At 53.8% G+C, this 24750-nt stretch overlaps 2 protein-coding genes across 2 annotated transcripts; one reads left to right on the forward strand and one right to left on the reverse strand.

Annotated features, from left to right (window-relative positions):
- Positions 1-1002: 1002 nt before the first annotated feature.
- Positions 1003-16942, reverse strand: ALDH16A1 (aldehyde dehydrogenase 16 family member A1). Its single transcript, XM_020885667.2, has 17 exons — positions 16687-16942; positions 11269-11371; positions 10721-10847; positions 9559-9737; positions 9395-9472; positions 7553-7734; positions 7315-7467; positions 6424-6609; positions 6036-6131; positions 5701-5837; positions 5431-5536; positions 5221-5345; positions 4707-4874; positions 4229-4430; positions 2653-2838; positions 2199-2321; positions 1003-1634 (listed from the first exon to the last, which is right to left on the reverse strand). The coding sequence occupies exons 1-17, from the start codon at positions 16774-16776 to the stop codon at positions 1473-1475; spliced, it is 2403 nt and encodes an 800-aa protein (XP_020741326.2). The 5' UTR covers positions 16777-16942; the 3' UTR covers positions 1003-1472.
- Positions 16943-17918: 976 nt separating this feature from the next.
- Positions 17919-23145, forward strand: PIH1D1 (PIH1 domain containing 1). The gene is made up of 9 exons (XM_020885662.2): positions 17919-18272; positions 18646-18712; positions 19641-19820; positions 20975-21036; positions 21126-21207; positions 21773-21902; positions 22132-22207; positions 22751-22894; positions 23023-23145. The coding sequence occupies exons 1-9, from the start codon at positions 18183-18185 to the stop codon at positions 23062-23064; spliced, it is 873 nt and encodes a 290-aa protein (XP_020741321.2). The 5' UTR covers positions 17919-18182; the 3' UTR covers positions 23065-23145.
- Positions 23146-24750: the final 1605 nt, after the last annotated feature.

Below are 24750 nucleotides of genomic sequence, written 5' to 3' on the forward strand. Positions count from 1 at the left end.
CCTCCAAGATGTTCCTTGTGTCTTTCCTGTCTAAACATCCAGATTCTGGGAGAGGTGATTTATTCTGCCCAGCTTTAGCCAACTACTGATAGGAGGTTGTCCATTTTCATTTGTTCCCGGACAAAATCAACTCCTAACAGCATGTTTGCATACCCATCACAGAATCTACCCAGTGAGCTTGGAACTATTAGCCCCAGTTTACAGATGAGGAAACCAAGGCTCAGAGTGGTTAAGAAGCTTTCCTAAAGTCACATGGCTAGAAGGATTTAGAATAAGTAGACCAAAAGATACAAGACCCAAGAGATCATGTGACCCACAGAGACTGACCTGAATACACTTCCTGCTTGCATTCAGGTTCTTAGGATCTGGCTACCCATCTGTGTGTCTTGCCCTATTTTCCATATCTCTGTAGCCTTCCAAAAAACACCCTTTTAGCCTAAGCTAGTGTGAGTGGGTTCCTTGTGTCAAAAAGAATCCTCAAAGAGGACTTCTTCCCTGGTGGTACAGTGGATAGGAATCTGCTTGCCAATGCGGGGGACACAGGTTCAATCCCTGGTCTAGGAAGATTCCACATGTCCCGGAGCAACTAAAGCCCATGCGCCAAACTACTGAGCCTATGAGCCACAACTGAAGCTCATTTGGTGCGCTTAAAGCCTGTGCTCCGCAACAAGAGAAACCACTGCAGTGAGAAGCCCGTGCACCGCAACAGAGTGGCCTTTGCTCAGTGCAACTAAAGAAAGCCTGCATGTAGTAACTGAAGACCCAGCACAACCAAAAATAAATACATCATTTTAAAAAATTAAAAAAAAAAAACACTGTATGAAAACATAAGAGAATACTGAAAAAAAAAAAAAAAGAAAGGAATTCTCAAAACAGCAGTATGCTGGAGTGGCTCATAGGAGCTGACTGTTAAAAATTCAGGAATTGTCAGCCGGCAGTTTAATCATCTGGAACTTAAGACTGACATAGCAGGAGATTTCACACCATGGAGATTGGCCAAAGTTACTTACCAAGGATTTTATTTTATTCCAGAGAGCCACTGTATTTTATTATTTTTATTGGAGTATAATTGCTTTTGTGTGTGTGTCTGCAGTTTATTTTACACCAGCAGGTCACAGATTTTGAGTCAAGGCATATGCAGAAAAAGCCAGGGAGCAGGAGCCACTGGATGGAAAAGATGAGAGGAGACAAGAGTCTCTAGAGCCCTGTCCAGAGATTCTGCGTCTCCTTTATCTGTTTCACAAGCACTGCGCTGTCCGGGAGCCAGCCACAGGGCTGCTGAGTCTCTGAGTGAAATGGTCTCAACAGGCCAGAAGTTGCTATTTCCTCCCATCCTCCCCTCAGAAGCACAGCCAAGATTGGTCAGGGTTTATTGGAGGGTACCGGAACCATACTAAGGCAAGTTCCAGATGTCTGGTGTCAGTTGGGGTCCATGTCTCCACTGTCCGACATGGAGTGGGAGTGCCGGGCAATCAGTCCCCCATGGGCAGCCACAGGGCCTTGGTCCGTGCTGCCCGCAGCCCCAGCTCCGGGCCTGCCCCCTCAGCCTCCTGATCCCAGGCCCGTGGGCAGCCTCGGTTCACCCACACCAGCTTGAGGTTTCCTGCTGAGGCCCACTCCACAAACTGGGAGCCCTGGTGGGGGGAGAGGCAGAGAGGCATGGTCAGCATATCTACTGGCTTGGTTGCTAAGCACATGCTTCCTTGGCAATAAGGGCCACTACTGAAGACAGGCTTGACCCTTGACCTAGGCTCTGTGGCTAGAAGGTTCAGCTCCCAGCAAGAAAACCTTCCAGATGCTGAGAGAAACAAGGTTGACCTTTACGGCTGTGGAACTTTCTCTCCTCAACAGCCCACACTCAAAGGAATGGGGCCAGTGGTAACTGTTGACGAGAAGTTTCCATCTGTTACCATCAGGAAACCAAGAGGGTGGACTGCAGGCTTCTGACTCAGTTGTTAGGTGTGGTCCTCAGCAATGGGTTGTCCCAGTGGGCTGGGCTGGGCATCAGGCCCTTGTTGCTAAGGAGATTCTCTTCCTTAGCAACAGGGGCTCTAAAGGGGCAGGACCTCAGAACCTAGTTGCCAAGAAGTTTCTCCCCTTTAGCAATGGGAGTTCTAAGGGGGTGCAGCCAGGATCCCAGAAAAGGAGGAGTTTATTGGTGAAGTTTAAGACACTGGAGATGGCAAAGCAAAAAGTACCTGGGCAGATCCGAAATACCACAGGGCCTGGATGTCCTGGTGCAAAGCAAGGCAGCGGGTCAGGTGGTCCCGGTCTCCTGTCACCACATTCACCAGGCCTGCTGGCAATAAGGTGGCCATCTCCTAGAGGATGGGAGAATGGGTCATCCAGGGTTGGGAGGAAGGGAGTCAGAGACACTCAGGGCAGTCGGGAGGGTGAGGAGTAAGCATCTAGGGAGTGACCATAGCAGGTCCTGGCAGGAATGGGACTGGGGTCATGACTGATAAAGGCTCACAGTCTGGAGAGAACCATCACTGGGACTACAAGATCTGAAGTCTCAGGTACCAGGATGTGGGTTACCATGGTTACCAAGGCGGGGATGGGGTGAGAGCTGAGCTCCTGCAAGCCATGGGGCATCTTTCATCCCATCTGCTGCTCCCCAGGCAGCGGCGGCAGGCAGGTGGGCAACTGTACCTGGCAGACATCCAAGGCAGGGATGGGACACGCCCCGCTGGGCACCAACACCACAGTGTTGCCGTGGGCCAGGGCAGGGGCCAGTAGGGACACGAAGGCCAGCAGGGGCCACTCATCTGGGCACACAATCGCTAGCACACCCAGCGGCTCCCGCAGCCGAAGCACAGGGCCTCTCAGCTCTGAGACCTGCAGGGACAGGAAGGAGGTCAAGGGCAGAGCAGTGGAGCCTGACTACTCTCTTCCAACCTTCTCTATCACCTGCCCTTTTTCTTCTCTCATCCCCAGTTCGCGTCTCCATAACAACTCCAATCATAATAATGTAGACACTCACCTCAGCTGTGTGACCTTGGGTGAATTACTTAACCTTTCTGCGCCTCAGTCACTCACCTTTAAAGTGAGTATAATAATAGTGCCTACCTCAGAGATTTGCTGTTAGGATAGAAAGAGTTAACATGTCTACAGATCTCAAAACCTGGCCTATGGGCTTGTGCGCATGTGCGTGTGTATGTGTAAGGTTTTCCTGACTATGTTAATAATTGACTATCACTAAACTGCACACACTTTATTTTTTTGGCTCTGCCACCTTGAGGCCTGTGGGATCTTAGTTCCCTAACCAGGGATCAAACCTGCATCCTCTGCCCTGAAGCAGGAAGCCTTAACTGTTGGACTGCCAGGGAATTCACCTAAACTGCACATACTTTAAAGAGTACAATTTATGAGTTCTGATATATGTATACACCCACGAAACCAACAACCACAATCAAGATAATGAACTCCACCCCCACAAATTGCCTTGTACCCCTGGATAATCCTTCCTTCCTGCCTCTACTTGAGCCCTCTGTCTCTGTCCTCAGACAACCAGTGATCTGCTTTCTCTCTATAAATTAGTCTGTGTTTTCTAGAATTTTCTAGATATAGAATCATACAGCCTGTACTCTTTTATCTAGCTTCTTTCATTCAGCATAACCATTTTAAGCTTCATGCATGCTGTAACTTGTTCCTTCCTGAGTGTGAGTAGGACCCCACTGTATGTATGCCTTTAAAAAAAATTTTTTTTTAAATCTTTTAATTGCATCACATGACATGTGGGATCTTAGTTCCCTGAAAGGGATCAAACATGCACCTCCTGCGTTGGAAACCCAGGGTCTTCACCACTGGGCCACTAGGGAAGTCCCTATGGTTATGGATGGGCCATAATTTGTTTATCTATTAACCTACTGGGGACATTTGGATTCCTCTTTTGGTTTACTATGAATAATGCTGCTATACACATTTGTGCATAAGTCTTTGTATGTGTTCATACAAACTGAACTGATATATGTGTTCAGTTCATTTTTCTTGGGATAAAACCTAGAAATTGCATTTATTTAGATAAATACCTAGGAATCATGTTTAAAGGGTATTTAATTTTTTAAGAAAGTGCCAAACTATTTCCCAAAGGAATTGTTCCATGGATGGTCCCACCAACAGCCTCCAGAGAGCCACTGGACCCCCCAGTCTGGCTCCTTCCGGACTCCTTGCTCTGACCCCACTCCAGACTGCTTGCTCTGTCTGCCGGCCCATGGACCCCTCTCACCTGCAGGGCGCAGCCTTGGACCTGGACCCGGGCCCCCCAGGCCCGAAGCCGCTTCACGCTCAGCTCCACCTCCGCCTTGGCGACCTTGAGCTCCACGCCGTCCCTCTCCAGCCTCGAGACCAGGCTGGGCTCTCGGCGTTGCAGCGCAGCCGCCAGGGCCCACAGCAGGGCTGCTCTGGCTGCTGGGGACTGGCTCATCCAGCTGTGGGCGGACACGACCGTGCACACTGGGGATTGGCTTCCTCACCCTGGCTCTTCCCAGTGCCCCACCTCTGTTCACAGCCCCTCGCCTGGGGGTCCAGGCCCCACTGCTTGTTTGCCCAGGGAGGAGAGTGAGGGGCTGGAAACACATCCTGTCAGCTCTGAGAGCTCAGATCCCGCAGCGTGGAGTCCAGCCCTGGGGTTTCAGACTCTGTCCTCTAACACCCCATGACCCCTGGGCTATCTCATGTGATGCACCCTGCCACCCCCAACTTACCCGGGGGCGGCTTGGTGAGCTGCCTCCACGGCACCACGGATATCCTTGGCTCCGCCCTCAGCCACGTAACCATGGAGACTGCCCTGTGAATCCCGGATGGGCCTGGAACTCCTGGCTCCAGGAGCCTGGAAACGGCCCCCAACAAAGAGCCCATAGGGGGGTGCTGGGCTGCAGGAGGATGAGGGGTGGGGATGGGTCTGGGCTGTCCCTGCCCAGAACCCACCCTCACCCCTCCCTAGAAGGACCATTCCTGCTCCCACGGGCCTCTGTGGGAAACACACTCCTGGCCCCATGAATCTCTGGGGGAGCACAGAGCTTCATTGAGTGGAACTGAGACTCTTGTCAGGCCTGGCAGGTGGGGGTGAGGCCATTAAGACTCAGAACGCAATTCTCAGGGGGATGCAGGGACCCCCGCTCCATGGCCCTAAAGACCCTCCCTTCAGTCCCCAGGGGATCCCCTCTTCCCCTCCACCCTCCAGAGATTCTGGGAGTTGTAGTCCCTACACTAGCTCACCCTGTTTCAGGTCCAGCTGGTAGGGTTGAGGGAAGAGCAAGGCCAAAGGTGTCATAGTTGAGAGTCTTGGACAGGTAGGGAATCCAGGCAGGGGTCCCCGAAGGGCGCAGATACTCATACAGACCCTGGGAGAGGGGCATTGTCAAGAGGATGTGAGATGGGCACAAGCTGGATGAAGGGGTGGTGCCATGCGGGGAGGGGGGTACTCACATCTTGCCCCCCGTGCCAGGAGGACCCACTCTCCTTGCAGCCACCTGTGGGCACTGCAGGGTCCCTGAGGCCGTGGGCATTGATCCAGACCGTGCCCACCTGGAGCCTGTGGGAAGCAAAGGACATCAGAGAGAAATGCAGAAAGTTGGGGGGGGAGTGAGTCAGAGAGGCGAGGCTGGGGGGAGAGACCCACAGGGTGGGGGAGACGCGGAGACAGGAGCTGGGGCCTCCCAGCAGGCCCCCTTTGTGCCCCAGCAGGCATCCACTGACCCGTAGGCCAGCTCCAGGGCCTGCCCCAGTCTCTCACTCCACACGCTGGCACTCCCTCCACGGGGTGTCCCATTGGCCACGGCCAGGGCCTCCTTGGCTGTGCGGAACGGGGAGGCCACCACCAAAGGCCACGGCACCTGGAGGGGGTGACAGGGGCTCAGAGGGCCTGGCCGGTCCCTCCCTCCAACACCCCATGACACCCTATGGGTCCGCAGCTAGCAGCCCCAGACCCAGTCCAAACGGCCGCCCCGGGACCTCTGTGTGCGGCTGCTGCTGCCCATGCCCAGCCAAGGATGGGTGGAAGGAGTAGGGTCTCTGGGACCTAAAGGGCTCACCTCTGCCTGGGAACACGGGGAGGCTGGAGGCAGATCAGAGACCAAAGTTGGGGGGAAGAATGGGCTGTCTGAGGGCACACTGCCAGCCTGGAAGACCTGGGAGAAAGAGGACAAGACCCGCGAGTCTGCTCCGGTCCTTCCTCCCCAAGGGAGCAGGAGTCAGGCCCCCAGCCCCTCCTGCCTCAGACCCGGGGGTCAGCCCCCAGCCCCTCCTGCCTCAGACCCGGGGGTCAGCCCCCAGCCCCTCCTGCCTCAGACCCGGGGGTCCAGCCCCAGTCCCTCCTCCCTCAGACCTGGGGTCAGCCCCCTGGCCCCTCCTCCCTCAGACCCGGGAGTGAGATCTCAGGCCCCTCCTCCCCCAGTACTCCAGAGTCTGTACCCGGCTCACCTGTGCGCCTTGGCTCTGGGCCTCGCGCACGTAGCGCTGCGCCAGGTCACGGGCGGCAGCCCCCCGAGCCCCCATGTCCACGGCCCCGTCTAGCCCGCGGCCGCAGCGAAGCCGCCCCATCCTCTCCTGGAGCCGCCTCATCGTCTCATCCCACACAGCCTCCTGGATGAGAAGCCTGAGGCCCCCCTGTTAGGAAAAGGGAGGGGTCAGAGTGGACAAACTCAGGGCCCACGTGGACAGGTCACACACCCACAGAGGCCCAAGATGGGGGGACATACGTGTAAAGGTCAGAGGAGGGTTTGGGCGAAGAGGCCGAGGACCCTGGAGACTCCCTGAGGCTCCAAACCCCAGGCGGGATGTGGAATTACAGAAAGCTGGTGACGCAGAGTGAACGGAGAGGTTAGAAATCTAGGACGTGGACACTTAGAAAAAGGAAGAGGCCGAGCGAACAATAGGGGCTTCCCAGGTAGCTCAGTGGTAAAGAGCCCATCTGCCAGTGCAGGAGACACAAGAGACATGGGTTCGATTCCTGGGTTGGGAAGATCCCCTTGAGGAAGAAATGGCAACCTACTCCAGTATTCTTGCCTGGGAAATCTCATGGACAGTAAAGCCAGTCCACGGTGTTGTAAAGATTTGGACATGACTCAGTGCTTAAAGTAACAGTGAACAACAGACCCAGAGCCCCCTCATCTGCAGAACCGGGAGAGGCGGGAACGTGGAGACTCAGAAACTTGAAGGGCGATGTCCAGCACATGCGATGGTGTAAAGATAAAAGAGTTTGGAGACACATAGAATTGAAAATTAAAATGGAAGAAGACAGGAGGCCCCACGCTCTGGTGACGGACATGCCCAGCCTCCAGGATGGGGGCCCCACAGGCACAGGAGTCTCACCGGGCCGCGGTCAGACCAGGCTGCATCCACGATGCCCTCCACGGCCGAGTCCACATCCGCCACCTCCGTCAGGAGCAGCAGCGACTCAGCCCCCAGTGCCAGGCCCAGCTGGGGACCCCAGCCTGCCAGGGTCCGCCGTAGGGCGCGTCCTTCCTAGGGGAGTCACACAGTGTTCAGCAGGGGGCGGAGCATGCTGGCCCCACCCCAGCCGTGTCCCCGCCCCCCGACTCCAAGATACCTCGATGGCTCCGCAGAAGGCCACCTTCTGGACTCCAGGCTGGGCAGCCAGGACAGGGCCCAGGGAGGCAGGGCCGCTGATCACATTGAGGATTCCTGGGAATGAGCCTAGCTCCCCTGCCAGCTGGGCCAGGAGGAGGGGCGTCGGGGAGGCTGGGGGCACCAGGACCACCACAGTGCAGCCTGAGGGAAGTAGGCAGCTCAAGACCGAGGAGTCCAGACCCCCCAGGCCCCTCCTCCCCAAACCCAGGGGTCCAGAACCCTTGCCCCTCCTCCCTCAGACCCAGGATCCAGACCCCAGGCCCTCCTCCCTCAGACCCAGGGGTCCAGACCCCAGCCCCTCCTCCCTCAGACCCAGGATCCAGACCCCAGCCCCTCCTCCCTCAGACCCAGGATCCAGACCCCAGCCCCTCCTCCCTCAGACCCAGGATCCAGACCCCAGCCCCTCCTCCCTCAGACCCAGGATCCAGACCCCAGCCCCTCCTCCCTCAGACCCAGGATCCAGACCCCAGCCCCTCCTCCCACAGACCCAGGGGTCCAGAACCCCTGCCCCTCCTCCCTCAGACCCAGGATCCAGACCCCAGGCCCTCCTCCCTCAGACCCAGGGGTCCAGACCCCAGCCCCTCCTCCCTCAGACCCAGGATCCAGACCCCAGCCCCTCCTCCCTCAGACCCAGGATCCAGACCCCAGCCCCTCCTCCCTCAGACCCAGGATCCAGACCCCAGCCCCTCCTCCCTCAGACCCAGGATCCAGACCCCAGCCCCTCCTCCCTCAGACCCAGGATCTAGACCCCAGCCCCTCCTCCCTCAGACCCAGGGGTCCAGAACCCCTGCCCCTCCTCCCTCAGACCCAGGATCTAGACCCCAGCCCCTCCTCCCTCAGACCCAGGGGTCCAGAACCCCTGCCCCTCCTCCCTCAGACCCAGGATCCAGACCCCAGACCCTCCTCCCTCAGACCCAGGATCTAGACCCCCAGTCCCTCCTCCCTCAGACCCAGGATCCAGACCCCAGACCCTCCTCCCTCAGACCCAGGATCTAGACCCCCAGTCCCTCCTCCCTCAGACCCAGGATCCAGACCCCAGCCCCTCCTCCCTCAGACCCAGGATCTAGACCCCAGCCCCTCCTCCCTCAGACCCAGGGGTCCAGAACCCCTGCCCCTCCTCCCTCAGACCCAGGATCTAGACCCCAGCCCCTCCTCCCTCAGACCCAGGGGTCCAGAACCCCTGCCCCTCCTCCCTCAGACCCAGGATCTAGACCCCAGCCCCTCCTCCCTCAGACCCAGGGGTCCAGAACCCCTGCCCCTCCTCCCTCAGACCCAGGATCCAGACCCCAGCCCCTCCTCCCTCAGACCCAGGATCTAGACCCCCAGTCCCTCCTCCCTCAGACCCAGGAGTCCAGACCCCAGCCCCTCCTCCCTCAGACCCAGGATCCAGACCCCAGCCCCTCCTCCCTCAGACCCAGGGGTCCAGAACCCCTGCCCCTCCTCCCTCAGACCCAGGATCTAGACCCCAGCCCCTCCTCCCTCAGACCCAGGGGTCCAGAACCCCTGCCCCTCCTCCCTCAGACCCAGGATCCAGACCCCAGACCCTCCTCCCTCAGACCCAGGATCTAGACCCCCAGTCCCTCCTCCCTCAGACCCAGGATCCAGACCCCAGACCCTCCTCCCTCAGACCCAGGATCTAGACCCCCAGTCCCTCCTCCCTCAGACCCAGGATCCAGACCCCAGCCCCTCCTCCCTCAGACCCAGGATCCAGACCCCAGCCCCTCCTCCCTCAGACCCAGGATCTAGACCCCCAGTCCCTCCTCCCTCAGACCCAGGGGTCCCGCCCCCGCCGGCCACTTACCCACAGCCAGTGCTGGGCAAATCCTCCACATCATGTCGAGGAAGGGGAAGGTGGGGGGCAGGATGAGACCAATCACTCCTGCAGGAACAGAGGAGACTGGGCGCAGGCCCCGGGGGGGAGGGCGAGGGGGGTGGGGGCGAGGGGCTGGGACTCCTGCGGCTCACCCACGGGCTCCCAGCCTGCCAGTGCCTCCTCCTGGCTATGCGCCTGGACCGCGTGGTACTGCAGCAGCTGCTGGGCCAGGGGCACTTCCCTGTCTCGAACTTCTCGAACGGCCCGTCCGGTAACCAGGGACTCCAGGGTCCACAGCAGCCGCTGGTGCTTCTGGATCGCCTTGGCCAGCCTGTGGAGCACGCAGCGGGGGATGCCCATTTCCCACCGCCCCTTGGCCAGGTAGTGTCCTGGAACACAGCCTGTGTCCCTGAACTACAGTTCCCACGAGCCCTTGGGGGGCATTCCCGCACTATTTACCAGGGGTGGAGGGCACCAAAGCTTGATGAGAAATGTAGTCTGAGAAATACTCAAAACCTCAGGTTGCTGTGTAAAGATCTTGGCCACCTCCCTCAAAGGTGCCAGGGAATGAAAACTTAACCTCTAATCTCAGTTGTTCTTTGGGAAATGGCATCTTTGTCTCTAACTTCCCCAAGAGCGTTTTGGGGTGGGGCTTCTCTGGTGGTGCAGTGGTTAAGGCTCTGTGCTCCCAGTGCAGGGGGCCCAAGATTCAATCCCTGGTTAGCGAACCACGTCCCATATGCTGCAACTAAGAGTTTGCATGCCACAACTAAAGATCCTGCATGCTCTGGTGGCTCTGTGGTGAAGAATCAGTTTGCAATGCAGGAGCTGCAGGAGACGTGGGTTCAATCCCTGGGTGGGGAAGATCCCCTGGAGGAGGGCATGGCAACCCACTCCAGTATTCTTGCCTGGGAGAGTCCCATGGACAGAGGAGCCTGGCAGGCAACAGCCCATAGGGTCGCAAAGAGTTGGATACGACCGAAGCGACTTAGCACACACTCATCATGCCACAACTAAGACCCGACACGGCCAAATAAATAAATATTTAAAAAACCCAAAAAACGGTTTCAGGGGCTTCACCAGTCCCAAGAAGCTGTTGAGAAATGGTGCCCTGAAGAGTCCCAAGGATATTTGGAGAATCAGGCTTTGTCATTACAAATCCCAGCAAACAGTGGGAAACGGATGTTTCAGCTGCTCAAAGGCAAGCTGGGAACACGAGCCTGAGCTGCCAATGAATTTAGTGTGATATTGGGAAAGAGTCTTTGTTCTCAAATCCGTCTCCATCCCCTGGGGTCCACACCTCGAGTGCATCACCTGGTCAGATGTTGGGCCCGAAACGCTCCAGGTTGCATGCTCCAGTTCTCCAAAGAGGCTCTAGCAGCCTCCACAGCTGCGGCCACATCCTCGCTCTGTGCCTGCAGGCAACTGGCCAAGTTCTCTCCTGGGGAGATGAATGGGGGGACCCAGTTGGAAGGTGGGGGGAGCCTTTGTCAGAACTGGAGGGGGCTGACATTTCTGGTGCCCAGGAGTACCCCAAGGCAGTAAAGCTGGTCCCCTGCCCCACTCTGGGTCTCAGTTTTATCATCTGACAAATGGGGATAAATCTGTATAGGTCTTTGTGCTAACTGCCGCCCACAGGCAAGGATGGGATTTTATGAGACAGCAACTTCAAAAGTGTCCACAGGGACTTAGGACCATAGCTAGGAGGATTGTTATCAAAAGGAGCCAGAAATCTCAGCCTCCTTCTCCCACCAGCTGCTCCCTGCCCTCAGGACCGTGAGCAAAGGGACTGGTGTGCTGTTGGTGGGGACGCTTGGGGCCACAGATGCCTCTCCCTCCCTGGTCTGGAGGACATCACGTACCTGTGATGGGATCCTGGCAAGGCACTGAACTCCTGTGTTCTGGTTTTAACCACTGTCCATTAACATAGTGACCCAAGTGCCGGTCCTGGGTGTCCAACCAGGCCTGGGGGAGGTGGAGACAGTTAGGAAAGAGGTATGAGAGGTGGCTGGGGGAGCTGGACCCCTACCCAGAGTCCTCTGGGAGGGGAATATTGGTCCCTTTTGCCTCATCAGTTATTTTCCTGTGTAGGGAGAAAATACATATAAATACATGTGTGTGATAAATCACTCGGTCTTTGCAACCCCATGGACCATAGCCTGCCAGGCTCCTCCGTCCATGGGATTCCCTAGGCAAGAATACTGGAATGGGTCACTGTGACCTTCTCCAGGGGATCCTCCCAAGCCAGGGATCGAACCTGCATCTCTTACATCTCCTGCATTGGCAGGCAGGTTCCTTACCACTTTAAAACATTAAATTCACCATTTTAAAATTCTGTTTTTAATTTTTTTTAAATTCTGTTTTTTAAGTTGATATGTTGTATTTTTATTTTTATTCAGCTCAAGAATTTTTTTTTTTTTTTGATATGATATCCCAGTGTCTGGAGTGATGGCATTTGGTTTATCTATTCATCAGTTGATGGCCATTTTGGGTTATTTTATGCCTTTTGGCTATTGTGAATAGTACTGCTGTGAACATTCATGTACAAATCTTTGTTTGAATACCTGTCTACTTCTTTTGGGTACATGTACCCCAGAGCTGCTGGATCATATAGCAATGCTCAGAGTAACTTACGCAGGCAACACCAAACTGTTTACCACAGTAACCATTTTACACTTCCCACTAGCAGTGTATGAAGGATGTCCTATTGACTTTTACACATGGAGAATGTGAACAAAGGATTAATAAAACTTTTTCTTCTCCATGGAGAAATGACCTTCTTGAATAGAAATGACCCTGGTGGTCCAGTGGTTAAGCATCTGCATTTCTAAGGCGGGCTTGCTCCCTGATCAGGAAACTAGGATCCTGATGCAGCTAAAAAGAAAAAAAAAAAAAAAAAAAAGAAAGAAATGATTTCCCTGAAAATCTGATAAAATTAGTTATATTTCTAGACAACACTGACCCTTGACTGATCCCCTATACCTGGACTGGGAAAACTGGGAATAGACCATAAATATCCAGTGGGAGACATCACTTTGCCAACAAAAGTCTGTATAGTCAAAGCTATACAGAAGTCAAAGTCAAAGCTTTCCAGTAGTCATGTGTGGATGAGAGAGTTGGACCATAAAGAAGGCTGGGTGCTGAAGAATTGATGCTTTCTAACTGTGCTGCTGGGGAAGACTCTTGAGAGTCGCTTGGACAGCAAGATCAAACCAGTCACTCCTAAAGGAAAGCAACCCAGAAGAATTGATGCTGAAGCTACAATACTTTGGCCACCTGATATGAAAAGCCGACTCACTGGAGAAGACCCTGACGCCGGGAAAGATCAAAGGCAACAGAAGAAGGGGGCAGCAGAGGATGAGATGATTAGATAGCATCACCAACTCAATGGACATGAATTTGAGCAAACTCCGGGAGATAGTGGAGAACAGAGGGGCCTGGCGTGCTGCAGTCCATGGGGTCACAAAAAGTCAGACACAACTTAGCAACAGGGCAAAAAGGACAACAACAACAACCCAGTGGTAAGTCAGAGCCCTGAGAGTTCCTTGCATGCTCTGCATTCTTATGATGGACATGTCCCTTGACAGGACCCAGGAAGCAATGTCCACGGACTGTACCACTGGTACACGGTCTCTTTGGGAGGTGGGACTTTTAAGCCAGGTGGCTTCCACATCTCCCTGTGTGATGGCACTCTTAGCCCGGATCTTATAATACTCTGGCCTTGGCTAGCCCAAGGCCATCTAGAAGATGGGGATAATCACAGTCCCTCCCTATGTCACAGGTCAGTGGTGAGAATTAAATGGCTCACTATGTATCATATGCTCAGAAGGACACTTAAGACTTTCTATTAATTTTACTTCATTTCACCCTCTCTGTCTGCTTCCTGTTTCTTTGTCTCCCTGGTCCTGTCTTCCCTAAATCCTTGCTAAATCTAAGATATCCTTCCTACTTTTTCTTTCTGTTGACTGTTTTCTCTTTGCATCCCCAATGCCTCAGCTTCCTGATTTTTCCCTTACTCTGCCAGGTAGGCCTTCTCATTTTTTTTCTTTTTTATAATTAGTAAGATTAAAAAAAAAAAAATTTATTTACTTGGCTGCACTGGGTCTCAGTTGTGGCATGTGGGGTCTTTGATCTTTATTGTGGCATGCAGGATTTTTAGTTGTAGCATATGGGACCTAGTTCCCTGACCAAGGATTGAACCAGGCCCCCTGCATTGGGAGCACGGAGTCTTAGCCACTGGACCACGAGGAAAGTCCTCGTTTTCCTCTCTAAAAAAGAAAGAAAAATTTATTATTCTTATTTATTTTTGGTCATCCCATACAGCATGCCGGGCTTAGTTCCCTGACCAGGGATTGCACCCGCAGCCCCTTTGGTGGAAATGCAAAGTCTTAACCATGGGACCATCAGGGAAATGCCCTCATTTCTCTTTAAAGTTAAACAATTTTTAAGTAAAGTAAAAATTCAGAAGTTCCAAATTCAAAGGCCCCCATGGAAAGTCACATTTTGGAAAAAGTTGGGGATGTATAAACATGAGTTGGACACTAGACAATATTAAAGAATGACTGTTCATGTTGCTAATGTGAAAACGGCCTGGTGGTTATGTTGCAAAATGAGTCCTTATCTGTTATAAATGAAGATTCAAATATTTATGAGAAGTTAACAGGCCAATGGGTTTTAAATCACTCCAGGAAAAAAAAGAGAAAACAAAGAAATACAACACTGGATGAAATGTTGATGACTGTTGACATTGAGTGATGGGTGAATTAGAGTTCATAATTTAAGTACTCTGTGAAAGTTTGCAAAATTCTCCCCCCAAAGAAAAACAAAACCTGGAAAGAATGTTCCACAGGGTTCTGGCAAGCCATGCTGGGGGTGAGAAGAGGCCACTGGTAGAGACTAAGAACTCAGGACTTGTCTAAAAAGACAGTTAGCTATTGGATCCAGATGATATTTGTCAGGGAATGTGAGCCAAAGGTTGCCAAACTTTGGAATTTTATTTTCAAGAGAAGCTGGAATCCCGGATGTTTACTTGAAATTAGTTGTCCACTAATGCACATTTTTAAAAATAAAGTTCAGGCCAAAGAAAACATGTTAGCTGGTTGAATCTGGTCCACAGATTGTAAGGTTGAACTGCAGGGCGGCAGGGGGGTGGTGGTAAGAGTTGTGGGGGCCCATGGGCTCTGGAATCCAGGGTTCAGGTTCAGATCTCAGTTTAACATTTTTTTAAGCTGTGTTGACCATCAGCCAATTACTTACCTCTTTAAGCCTCTGTGTGCTGTCACTAAATGACAATAATCCCCTTTCACAATTGTTTTGGGGATTAAATGATATCATGCTGAGCACAGGGGTTTCCCTGGTGGCTCAGTCGGTAAAGAATCGGCCTGCAATGCAGGAGACCTGGGTTCGATCCCTGGGTTGGGAAGACCCCCTAGAGGAGGCATGGCAACCCACTCCAGTATTCTTGCCTGGAGAATCCCATGGACAGAGGAGCCTGGTGGGCTGCAGTCCACGGGGTTGCCGAGTCGAACACAACTGAGTGACTAAGCATTTGCTAAGCACAGAGGCTGGCACATAGAAAGCACCCAACAAATACAAGCCATTTATTGAGTATTATGCCATTATTGCTATTTCAGGATAGTCCATCTCTAACCTGGGAATGGTGTGGGATGGTGTGGGAATTCTCTGTTCCATCCCAGATCCACTTATCTGAGTCTACACTGTGTGCGTGCTCAGTCACTTCAGTCGTGTCCAACTCTTTGCAACTCTATGCATTGTAGCCCAGGCTCCTCTGTCCATGGGATTTTCCAGGCAAGAATACTGGAGTGTGTTGCCATTTCCTCCTCCAGAAATCTTCCTGATCCAGGGATCAAACCCACATCTGCACTGCACGCAGATTCTTAACCGCTGAGCCACGGGGGAAGCCCTACACATTTCTAAATAATCTTATCATTCCCACTGTTCAATTCTCTTTCTTCTGTGAGCTCCCTGTCTCCAGACCTGAGGCCCAGGCACAGGCAGTATCTGAGTCCTGCACATGACCCAAGGCTGTCCCCAGATCCCTCTCATCATAGCCATGTGATAACCAAGCCCAACCTTCCTGCGACCCTACTCCTCCTGGGTGAGGTGGGAGGACAAGGACAGGGCCAGACACGAGCCACTGTCCTTGCCCTCTCAGTATCTCAAACCCTGTTCCTCCTGCATCTCTGCCTCATCCCCTCCTCCCCATCTCTACAGCCCACACCAGGCTCTGGTCTTATCTTCTTTCACGCATGTGAACCACTGTTCTAAACCTCTTCCTCTTTCCCTCCAGAGAAGCCCAAGCTTCTCACATGTGGGTGCCAGAGGGCCCTGTGAGATCAGGATGGCTCCATGGGGGATTCTGAGGGACCTGTATAGAAAATTCGAGGCACTCAACTTATACAGAAGGGATAGGCTACCCACTCCAGTATTCTTGGGCTTCTGTTGTGGCTCAGGTGGTAAAGAATCAGCCTGCAATGCAGGAGAGAGACCTGGGTTCGATCCCGGCGCTGGGAAGAATCCCCTGGAGAAGGGAAAGGCTACCCACTCCAGTATTCTGGCCTGGAGAATTTCATGGGCTGTAGGGGTGGCAGAGTCGGACATGACTGAGCGACTTTCACTGCTTATACAGGGAACCCCAAGAGCGTTCTGGGGGACTCTGGGGGATCGCTGGAGCCCCACGAGATAATTCTGCGGGGTCGAAGGTAATTATAGGAAGTTCTGATACATCCTCGGGTTCTGAGAGTTCCTGAGACTATAGGAACTTCACAAGTATTGAAGTGATGCCTGAGGAATCCCGGGGGCTCCTTCGAGGTCTCCAGATGGTCAAAGGCGACCTCCTCCTGGAATTCTAGGACCCCGGGAGCCATAGGATGTTCTGAGGAATCACGGGAAATGGACGCAGGTTCTGAGGGCCCTCAGAAGAATTCTGAGTCCGCGGGGATCACAGGAGGTTCTGAGGAGACGCTGAAGAACCACAGGACCCACTGGACAGATTCTGAAGAGTCGGGGAAGCGGTACAGTGAGTCTTGCAGCGTGGAACCGCACAGGCACTAAGACTCGCGAGAACAGACTAAAGGGCAAAGAGACAGCAACTGTCAAGGGCCAAGAGAACGCCCTCCAGCCTGGATCCTAAGGAGCAGCGGGAGCCGAGAGGGCGGAGCTGCTGAGCTGCCGCGGTGGATCACGGGAGTCCGCGCGCAAAACTGGGCCCTGACGACCGCGAAGGGGTATAGGCAGCGCGGATCCAGGCAAGCCCTCACCAGTGCGCATGCGTGGCTCTCCGGCGCCGGTCCGTATTCCAGCGTCGTGAAGATCTCACAGGCGCGCGATGCTGTGCGTGTCGCAGCCATCACTCTCAGACCGTTTTCCACGGACTGCGGGGCTCTCTGCCCGAAGGAACCTGGAGGTCCGAAGGGCAGCACCGCCCCCTCTAGCCCAAAGGGCGGAGCTACAGGAGATAGGGCGTAACTCCACTTTAGCACCCGGTTACTCCGCTTATAGGTCTGCGCGGGGGAAGTGCAGTTTGGAGCATGCGCAGTCCTCAAAGGCGGGGGAATAAAAATGTGTGTGCTAAGTCGCTTTGTCGTGTCCGACTCTTTGCGATCACATGGACTGTAGCCCGCTAGGCTCCTCTGTCTATGGGATTCTCCTGGCAAGAATACCAGAGAGGGTTGCCATGCCCTCCTCTAGGGGATCTTTCTAACCCAGGGATCGAACCCCTGTCTCCTGCGGCTCCTGCATTGCAGACTGATTCTTTTTATTTTTGCAGACTGATTCTTTACCGCTGAGCCAACGGGGAATCCCAGAACGAAAATATGGGTGCCTTCAAATAGTTACGAACCCTTCAGATTTAGAAGAGTGGCCAAATTGGTGTCTTCCCATCATCCTGATCTAAAGAGTGATTTTACTCCGAAATACCTTTATTTGAGAATCGAATCTACCTCTTGAGGACGAGGTGATTGAGATCAGACAGGAGTCTTTAGGATGGACACTGAGGTTAAGGGGCTTCCCTGGTGGCTCAGACGGTAAAGAATCCACCTGTAATGCAGGAGACACGTGTTCGATCCCTGGGTCAGGAAGATCCCCTGGAGAAGTGAATGGCAACCCACTCCAGTGTTCTTGCCTGGAAAATTCCATGGACAGAGGAGCCTAGCGGGTTACAATCCATGGGATCACACAGAGTCGGACACGACTGAGTGACTTCCACTTCACTGAGGTTAAGGCTTTAAAAGTATGCTAGCTTTGCCCAGTAATCTAGCCAGATGTAGCTGGCGGGAAGGGGCGGAAGTGTGGCTTTTGTGGCGGGCGGGAAGGGGCGGAAGTGTGGCTTTAAACTACACAGGAAGTGTGTCATTTAGTGACTACCAAGATTTAGTTTTGATTGGTTGAGAGAGTTGCGTGGCTTCAGACTTAGACTGGATTGGTTTGTGATTAGGAATGCGGTTGCAGGATTGGTGAATGAACTTTCCGATAGTAGGAAGTGTGGCCTACCCGAGTTCCTGGTTGCGCAGAGACCGGAAGAGTGGCTGTTATTTACATATTTGGCACTTAGTCTAGAGATACTGGCTCCCGAGAGATTTGACGCAGTGACTGGTCTGAGTGAAATTATAGTCTCAGGCTAGGTTCGCAGATTTTCGTACAGAATTGTGGGTGTCGGGAGTCGGTTGAGGGCCGGGAAGCAGGCCTCAGAGTTCGGTTCCCGCTGAAGGTCCCTGACGTCGGGGTTGCTGAGGACGCCCAGGTCTGTTGCAGGGCCATGGCCGACTCGAAGCTGCTGGTGCCGGAGCTGAACGATGCAGAGACGATGGGCGCTGAGACGTCGCGTTTCGAGGAGCTGCTGCTTCAGGTGCAGACTGAATGAACTCCTGGGTCCCAGGGGATTCGGGGGATTTCTTTCTTTCTTTCTTTCTTTCTTTTTTCTGGGGTGTGTTTGTGAACGTGTGAGCGCGCGCTCAGAAAGGGGACGACAGTTCCCAGCATGCACTGGGGAGGCAGCAGGTCCTATGGGAGTTGTAGTTGTTTAAATCTGCTCCTCTGGATGGAATAGGAGTAGGATTGGAGTTGTTCCTCAGGTTCCTCAAAGTTGGAAGGGGGCGTAGTATGTCTTATGCCCTGCCTAGCTCATATAGGTAAACAGTGCTCACTGAACACTTGAGGAACCAACGAGGGGCTTCTGAGAGCACAAATGCCAAGCCTGGAAATTGTTTTTCTTCACACAGGCCTCCAAGGAGCTCCAGCAAGCCCAGACAAGCAGACCAGAATCCACACAGATACAGCCTCAACCTGGTGAGAAAGACAGAAACCCAAGGAGAGAGGGATAGAGTCCCAGAAAGAGGTGGACATAGACTGGGGGGAGAGGAGGGAGGAGGGAGACACAGTAGCAGGGTATAGAGGCCTTGGAGAGTGAACAGAGACCCAGAGAAAGCAGGGAGGTTACTGAGATCCAAAGAGCGGGGAGGGCTAAATTAGGAGATTGAGATGGACATATATATATATTATTATTATTATTATATGGTGACTCAGCCTGTAAAGAATCCGCCTGCAATGCAGGAGACCTGGATTTGATCCCTGGCTTGGGAAGATCCCCTGGAGAAGGGAATGGCAACCCACTCCAGTATTCTTGCCTGGAGAGTTCCATGGACAGAAGAGCCAGGCAGGCTACAAGTCCATGGGGTTGCAAAGAGTCAGACATGGCTGAGTGACTAACACACACATATATAAAATAGATAATTAGGGGCTTCCCTGGTGGTCCAATGGTTAAGATTCCAAGCTTCCACTGCAGAGGGCTCAGGTTCAATCCCTAGTTAGGGAACCAAGACCCCACATGCTCCTAAGAGTGGCCAAAAAGTCAAACAAAACAAAACAAAAACAACCTAATAGGACCTACTGTGTAACACAGGGAACTCTACTCAGTACTCTGTAATGACCTGTATGGGAAGTGAATCTAAAAAAGAGTGAATATACGTGTATGTAGAACTGAATTGCTTTGCTGTGTAGCAGAAAGGAACACAACTCTACTCCAATAAAAATTTTAGAAAGAGATAGAGAGAATGGGTGACTTGGGGGCCAGAGATTCAAAGAGAATGAGAAATCGCAAGGAAGAGACCCAGAAAGTGGAAGACTAATACTCAAGGAGGGGGAACAGATCAAAAGAAGGATGGACACTGAGACCCATGCACAGACAGATGGTCAAGGACAAACCCATTCCCACCAGGTTTCTGCATCAAGACAAACTCAGCTGAAGGGAAGGTTTTCATCAACATCTGTCACTCTCCCTCCATCCCTCCGCCGGCTGACTTGACTGAGGATGAGCTGCTTCAAATGCTGGAGGAAGACCAGGCTGGGTTTCGCATTCCCATGAGTTTGGGAGAGCCACATGCGGAAATGGATGCAAGTCAGTGCCTTGAGAAGACCCAGGAATCTACCCCCCACCCCCACCCCCATGGTCCTTTCTTCCCTAGGACCAAAAATTCCAGTGCCCTGGACCACCCTCCCTCAGAACCTAGAAACTCGTTCTCCTGCACCCCCAACCCCCTATCTGATTCTTTTCCCCAAGGCATATCTTTAACCTCCTGGGTATCCACAACCTCACTGGGAAGTCCTGGTTCTACTCACCTGGTCAGGCTGGCACTTCTCCCTGCCTCACCCCAGGAGAGAGTGGGGCTGGGCAGGTGCTCATTAGCTAATCTGACTCTAGTCCTTGGCCAGCTCTCATTCACCCCTGTTTTCTCCTGCACCCTTTTCCCCTGTCTCTATGTCACTGCCTTGTCTAATCTCTTTTCTGTTGAGTTTCTGTCTCTATATCCTTGTTTTTTCAATTCACATATGTCCCTTAAGCCTCTTGGGATGATGCCTTGGCCAGTGCCTTGGGGAGTAGGCACTTATCAAAACCCAGAATCTGCCCTTGAGAAACTCTCAGTCTTGGATGAGGGCAGAGGAAGCAGATGCAATTTCAATATGGTGTGATTCTGTGCTGGGTTGGAGGGGGTTCTTCACTCCCACTAAAGGATTAGGGAAGGCTTCCTGGAGGAGGGCACATTGGATATAAGATTGGAAGGAATCAGAGCAGCTCATCAGGCCAAGATAGAGAAGAGGGTTCTAGGCAGAGAGGAGAGAGGAGTCCAGAGGCTGGAGAAATGATTCAGCTGGTCAGTGATCAGTAGTGATGGGAGATTTACAGGGATGAAGTGCCAGAGAACTGAAATTCTCTGCAGCTGGAAGGGGGTTAACCACGCAGGGCCTCCAGCGTCAGGCTGAAGAACTCAGCCTTCCCCCAGTGGCGCTGGGGAGCCCTGGGAGGACTGTGAACTGGGGAGGGTCAGGGTGAGCTCTGGGACTTGGTGGGCAAGGGCCAGAGGGGAAAAGACTAGAGACGAGGTCGTGGGTATGAGTCCAGACTGGCAAGTTCAGTATCTTTGACTTCCTAATTGTCTCTGGGTCTGTCTGGGTCTGTGGCTGCTGTCCTTGATTGTGTTTTCCTTGACTGTGCCTGGGCCATGGGGTTCCCACCGAGGGCTGGGGGGTCTCACCCCCTTTCTCTCCCCGCAGAAGGCCAGGGTTGTACCGCCTACGACGTAGCTGTCAACAGCGACTTCTTCCGGAGGATGCAGGTTGGGGGCGGGGCTGCGGGGGAGGCCTGGGCCGGGGCCTCTCCCTCCACCCCTTCAGCCCTACCGCATCTCTTCTCTCTCACCCCTAGAACAGCGATTTCTTGCGAGAGCTAGTGATCACCATCGCCAGGGAGGGCCTTGAGGACAAATATGGCCTGCAGCTGAATCCAGGTGAGGGGGTGGGGCCAGTGCCACCGGGAGGAGCCTAACCCGGTGGATTTTAGGGGGGCAGCTCCTGCGAGAAGTGGGACTAGTGTGGACAGGGATTATACTAGCCTCTGGGCTGTAGGGGGCTTCCCTGGTGGCTCAGCGGTTAAGAATCTACCTACACTGCAGGAGACTCAGGAGACACGGGTTCGATCCCTGGGTCAGGGAGATCCCCTGGAGCAGGGCATGACAACCCGCCCCAGTATTCTTACCTGGAAAATGCCGTGGACAGAGGAACTTGGCACATTACAGCCCACGGGGTCGCAGAGAGTTGGCCATGACTGAAGAGACTGAGCTTCGAAGAGAGTTCGAGGAGAGGGAAAGAGGCCCGGGATTTCAGATAAGGGGCGGGGTCTGGAGAGCCCAGAAGGGGCGGGGCTAGCGCAGGCAGGCTTTCTGAAGTCTAGCGTGGGGGTGTGGTCAGACCCCTGGCCTCCTAGGCAGAGGGCGGAGCCTCTTCCCTTGAAGAGAAGGAGCAGAAGGAAACCTGGACCCATGTGCCCTGTGGCGCTGTGCTCCTTCCCCTCAGAGTGGCGCATACTGAAGAACAGACCTTTCCTGGGCTCCATCTCCCAGCAAAATATCCGCTCCCAGCAGCGTCCTCGGATCCAGGAGCTGGGGAACCTGTACATGCCCAGCTCCCCGAGACCTGAGGCATGGTAGGCATTCGACGGGGCCCCTATCTCCTGTTTCCCCGACATTCTTTGTACTATCTGCCTCCATACTTCGGGACGGGGTCCTGGGGCTCTGGGAACACAGAGGGAAGAGAAGCGGAATTTCCCCTGGGAAGGTGTCCTGAGGCCTCAGGGCTGGGAGGGAGGAAGAGAGGCGATAGTCCTCGCCAAGTCCTGGCGGCTCTCCTGAGTTCTGGGTCTTGTTCCTCCCCAGCCCTGAGAAGCCTCACCTGAGCCTTTGGCTGGAGGCCCCTGACCTCCTCTTGGCCGAAATCGACCTCCCCAAGCTGGTGAGCACATCCCCGTGATGTTTGAGGTCTTGGAGAAGGAGTGATGGGAGAGATTCCAAAGAATGCTGCTAGAACAGTGTGAGCCTGGCTAGTGCTGCCCTGTGAGCCCAGCTGCCTGCTCTGTCCCCTGGGGGCTGCAGGCCGGCTTCCGGTGCTGTCCTTACAGTGCCCAGACCTGTATTAATATGTCCCACCTTTTCCCCGGGCATCCCTGGTGGCTTAGATGGTAAAGAGCCTGCCTGCAATGCGGGAGACCCAGGTTAAATCCCGGGGTTGGGAAGATCTGGAGAAGGAAATGGCAAGCCACTCCAGTATTTTTGCCTGGAAAATTCCATGGACTGAGGAGCCTGGCAGGCTACAGTCTGGTGTCTCGAAGAGTGGGGCACGACTGAGTGACTAACACTTTTGAGTTTCACCTTTTTTCTGGGAGATTAGACTCTTTAAATATGGCATCCCAACATGTGAGGCTTCTCTCTCTGGTCATGTTCTGATCATCCTGCCGCTGGGAAGGGAAGGGTGGACTGATTTCTCCTGCACCTCCAGGATGGTGCTCTGGGGCTGTCGTTGGAAGTCGGGGAGAATCGCCTGGTGATGGGGGGCCCCCAGCAGCTGTACCATCTGGATACCTACATCCCCCTGCGGATCAACTGTGATGAGAGCAAGGCAGCCTTCCATCAGAAGAGAAAGGTACCTGGGGGGCTGACGTTTGGGGAAGCCAGGAACCCTGGGAGGCCTAGACTCCTGGATCTGAGGGTGGAGGGGGCAGGGGGCTGGACCCCTGGGCTCTGAATCCTCTCTCGGCTTTCTCTCCCCAGCAATTGATGGTGGCGATGCCCCTTCTGTCAGTGCCTTCTTGACCGGATGTCTTCCTGTGCTTCTATATTGAGGGGAGAGGCTGGTGGCTTCTCTAAAACTGAAATAAAAGATGTTTGCCTTTGTCTTGTGTCTGGCTAGGGTACATGGGAATGGGAGGGAAGATGGACATTGGACTGGAGTCCCATAGAGGTCACTGCCCCAGCTCAGGCCTTGACCTCTTCCCCTGATGTTCTCCCTGGCCTCCTAACTTCTCGTCTCACCCCTTGTTTGTCCCCAACAAGGTCTCAGAGCTGACCTTGCCCAGCTCCTGTTCATGGCCCCTCCTTGGCTTTCCAGCACCCCTGGGAGAAGGTCCAAGCTGCTCCGCCGAGCACTCAAGGCTCTGTGCTATCTGGTCCCTTTCACACTCCATTTTGTCTCTTCAGTCACTCAGGCTAACCGCGGTGAACTACACTGGCTTTTTGCACCTTTCTGTAGTTCCCCTTGGTAGGATCCTTTTCTCTAGTACCCCTACCCAGGTCTACTCCAGTACATCTCATTGTTTGCCCTCACAGGGCTCATCTGACTTTCCACCCACACCTTGCCCCCACCCTCCCAGTTTTCCTTTTTAGTGCGATTTCCCTGGAAAGCCTTTCAATCCTTCAGGTTTTCTCTGATACTCCCTGCTTTCCTCCTCTGGGGGTCCCGGATAGTGTTACTCTCAGTAGTGCGATGTACCCTGTAGTGTGACAATGCCTGACCCCCAGTTCGCTCTCTGAGTCTGTCCAACTGTTTTTGACCCCATGGGCTGCCAGGCTCCTCTGTCCTCCACTATCTCCTGGAGTTTGCTCACATTCATGTCCATTGAGTTGGTGATGCTCTCTAACCATCTCATCCTCTGCTGCCCCCTTCTCATTCTGCCTCAGTCTTTCCCAGCATCAGGGTCTTTTCCAATGAGTCGGATGGTCACAACAAGTGGCTAAAATATTGGAGCTTCAGCTTCAGCATTAGTAGGAACTATTTGTTCAGTTAATGAAAGATTGCCAACATCCTCTTCTTCCATAGTGAATCGTAGGAGGATAGATAAATGCAGGAGCCTCGGTGGTAGATGTTGAAAGAACAGCCAGGTGGCCAGTGTGGCTGGAAATGAATGAACTGGGTGGTAAGAAAGTGAAATGGGTTTGGGGATGACGTTCAGTAAGATCCCTTGGTCCTCAGAAGGAGCGAATTTGGGCTCCATGTCCAACAGAGGGCGCAACGCAACTTCAGTCCATTGTCTCAAAGAACTACAACTCCCAGCAGCCCTCTGAGGATGCGGTCATTCAGAAGCAAACGGTGAAGTCCAGCGGCCGCTGGGACTTGTAGTTTGCACAGGAACCCTCCGTGGGAGGCTGAAGAACTCATTCCCGGGTCCCGAAAATGTGGGGCTGGGTCCTCTCTGCCTTCCGCGGTCTCCATGGTGATGGTTCCGGCGAAGTCTCGGGATCTGGCAGCGGCGGGCTCCCCTCCCACTCCCTCCTCTTCACCATCTGCTCCACCTTCACACCTGGCTCAGAGCCGCTACCGCCGCCTCCACACCCAGACCGGGGATTCTGCCGCCGCAGAGTGGCGCGTGCGGAAGGCTCCGCGGTCTTTTCCTCCCCCAGACTCTGGAGTCCGAGCTCCCGGCTCCCTCCTCCCTCGAACCCAGGAGTCCCAGCCCCCAGCCTCTCCTCCCTAAGAATTCGAGGTTTTCTCAAACACAGGCA

The sequence above is a fragment of the Odocoileus virginianus genome, chromosome 20 (genome assembly GCF_023699985.2).
Source record: "Odocoileus virginianus isolate 20LAN1187 ecotype Illinois chromosome 20, Ovbor_1.2, whole genome shotgun sequence".
In the NCBI taxonomy this organism is placed as follows: domain Eukaryota; kingdom Metazoa; phylum Chordata; class Mammalia; order Artiodactyla; family Cervidae; genus Odocoileus; species Odocoileus virginianus.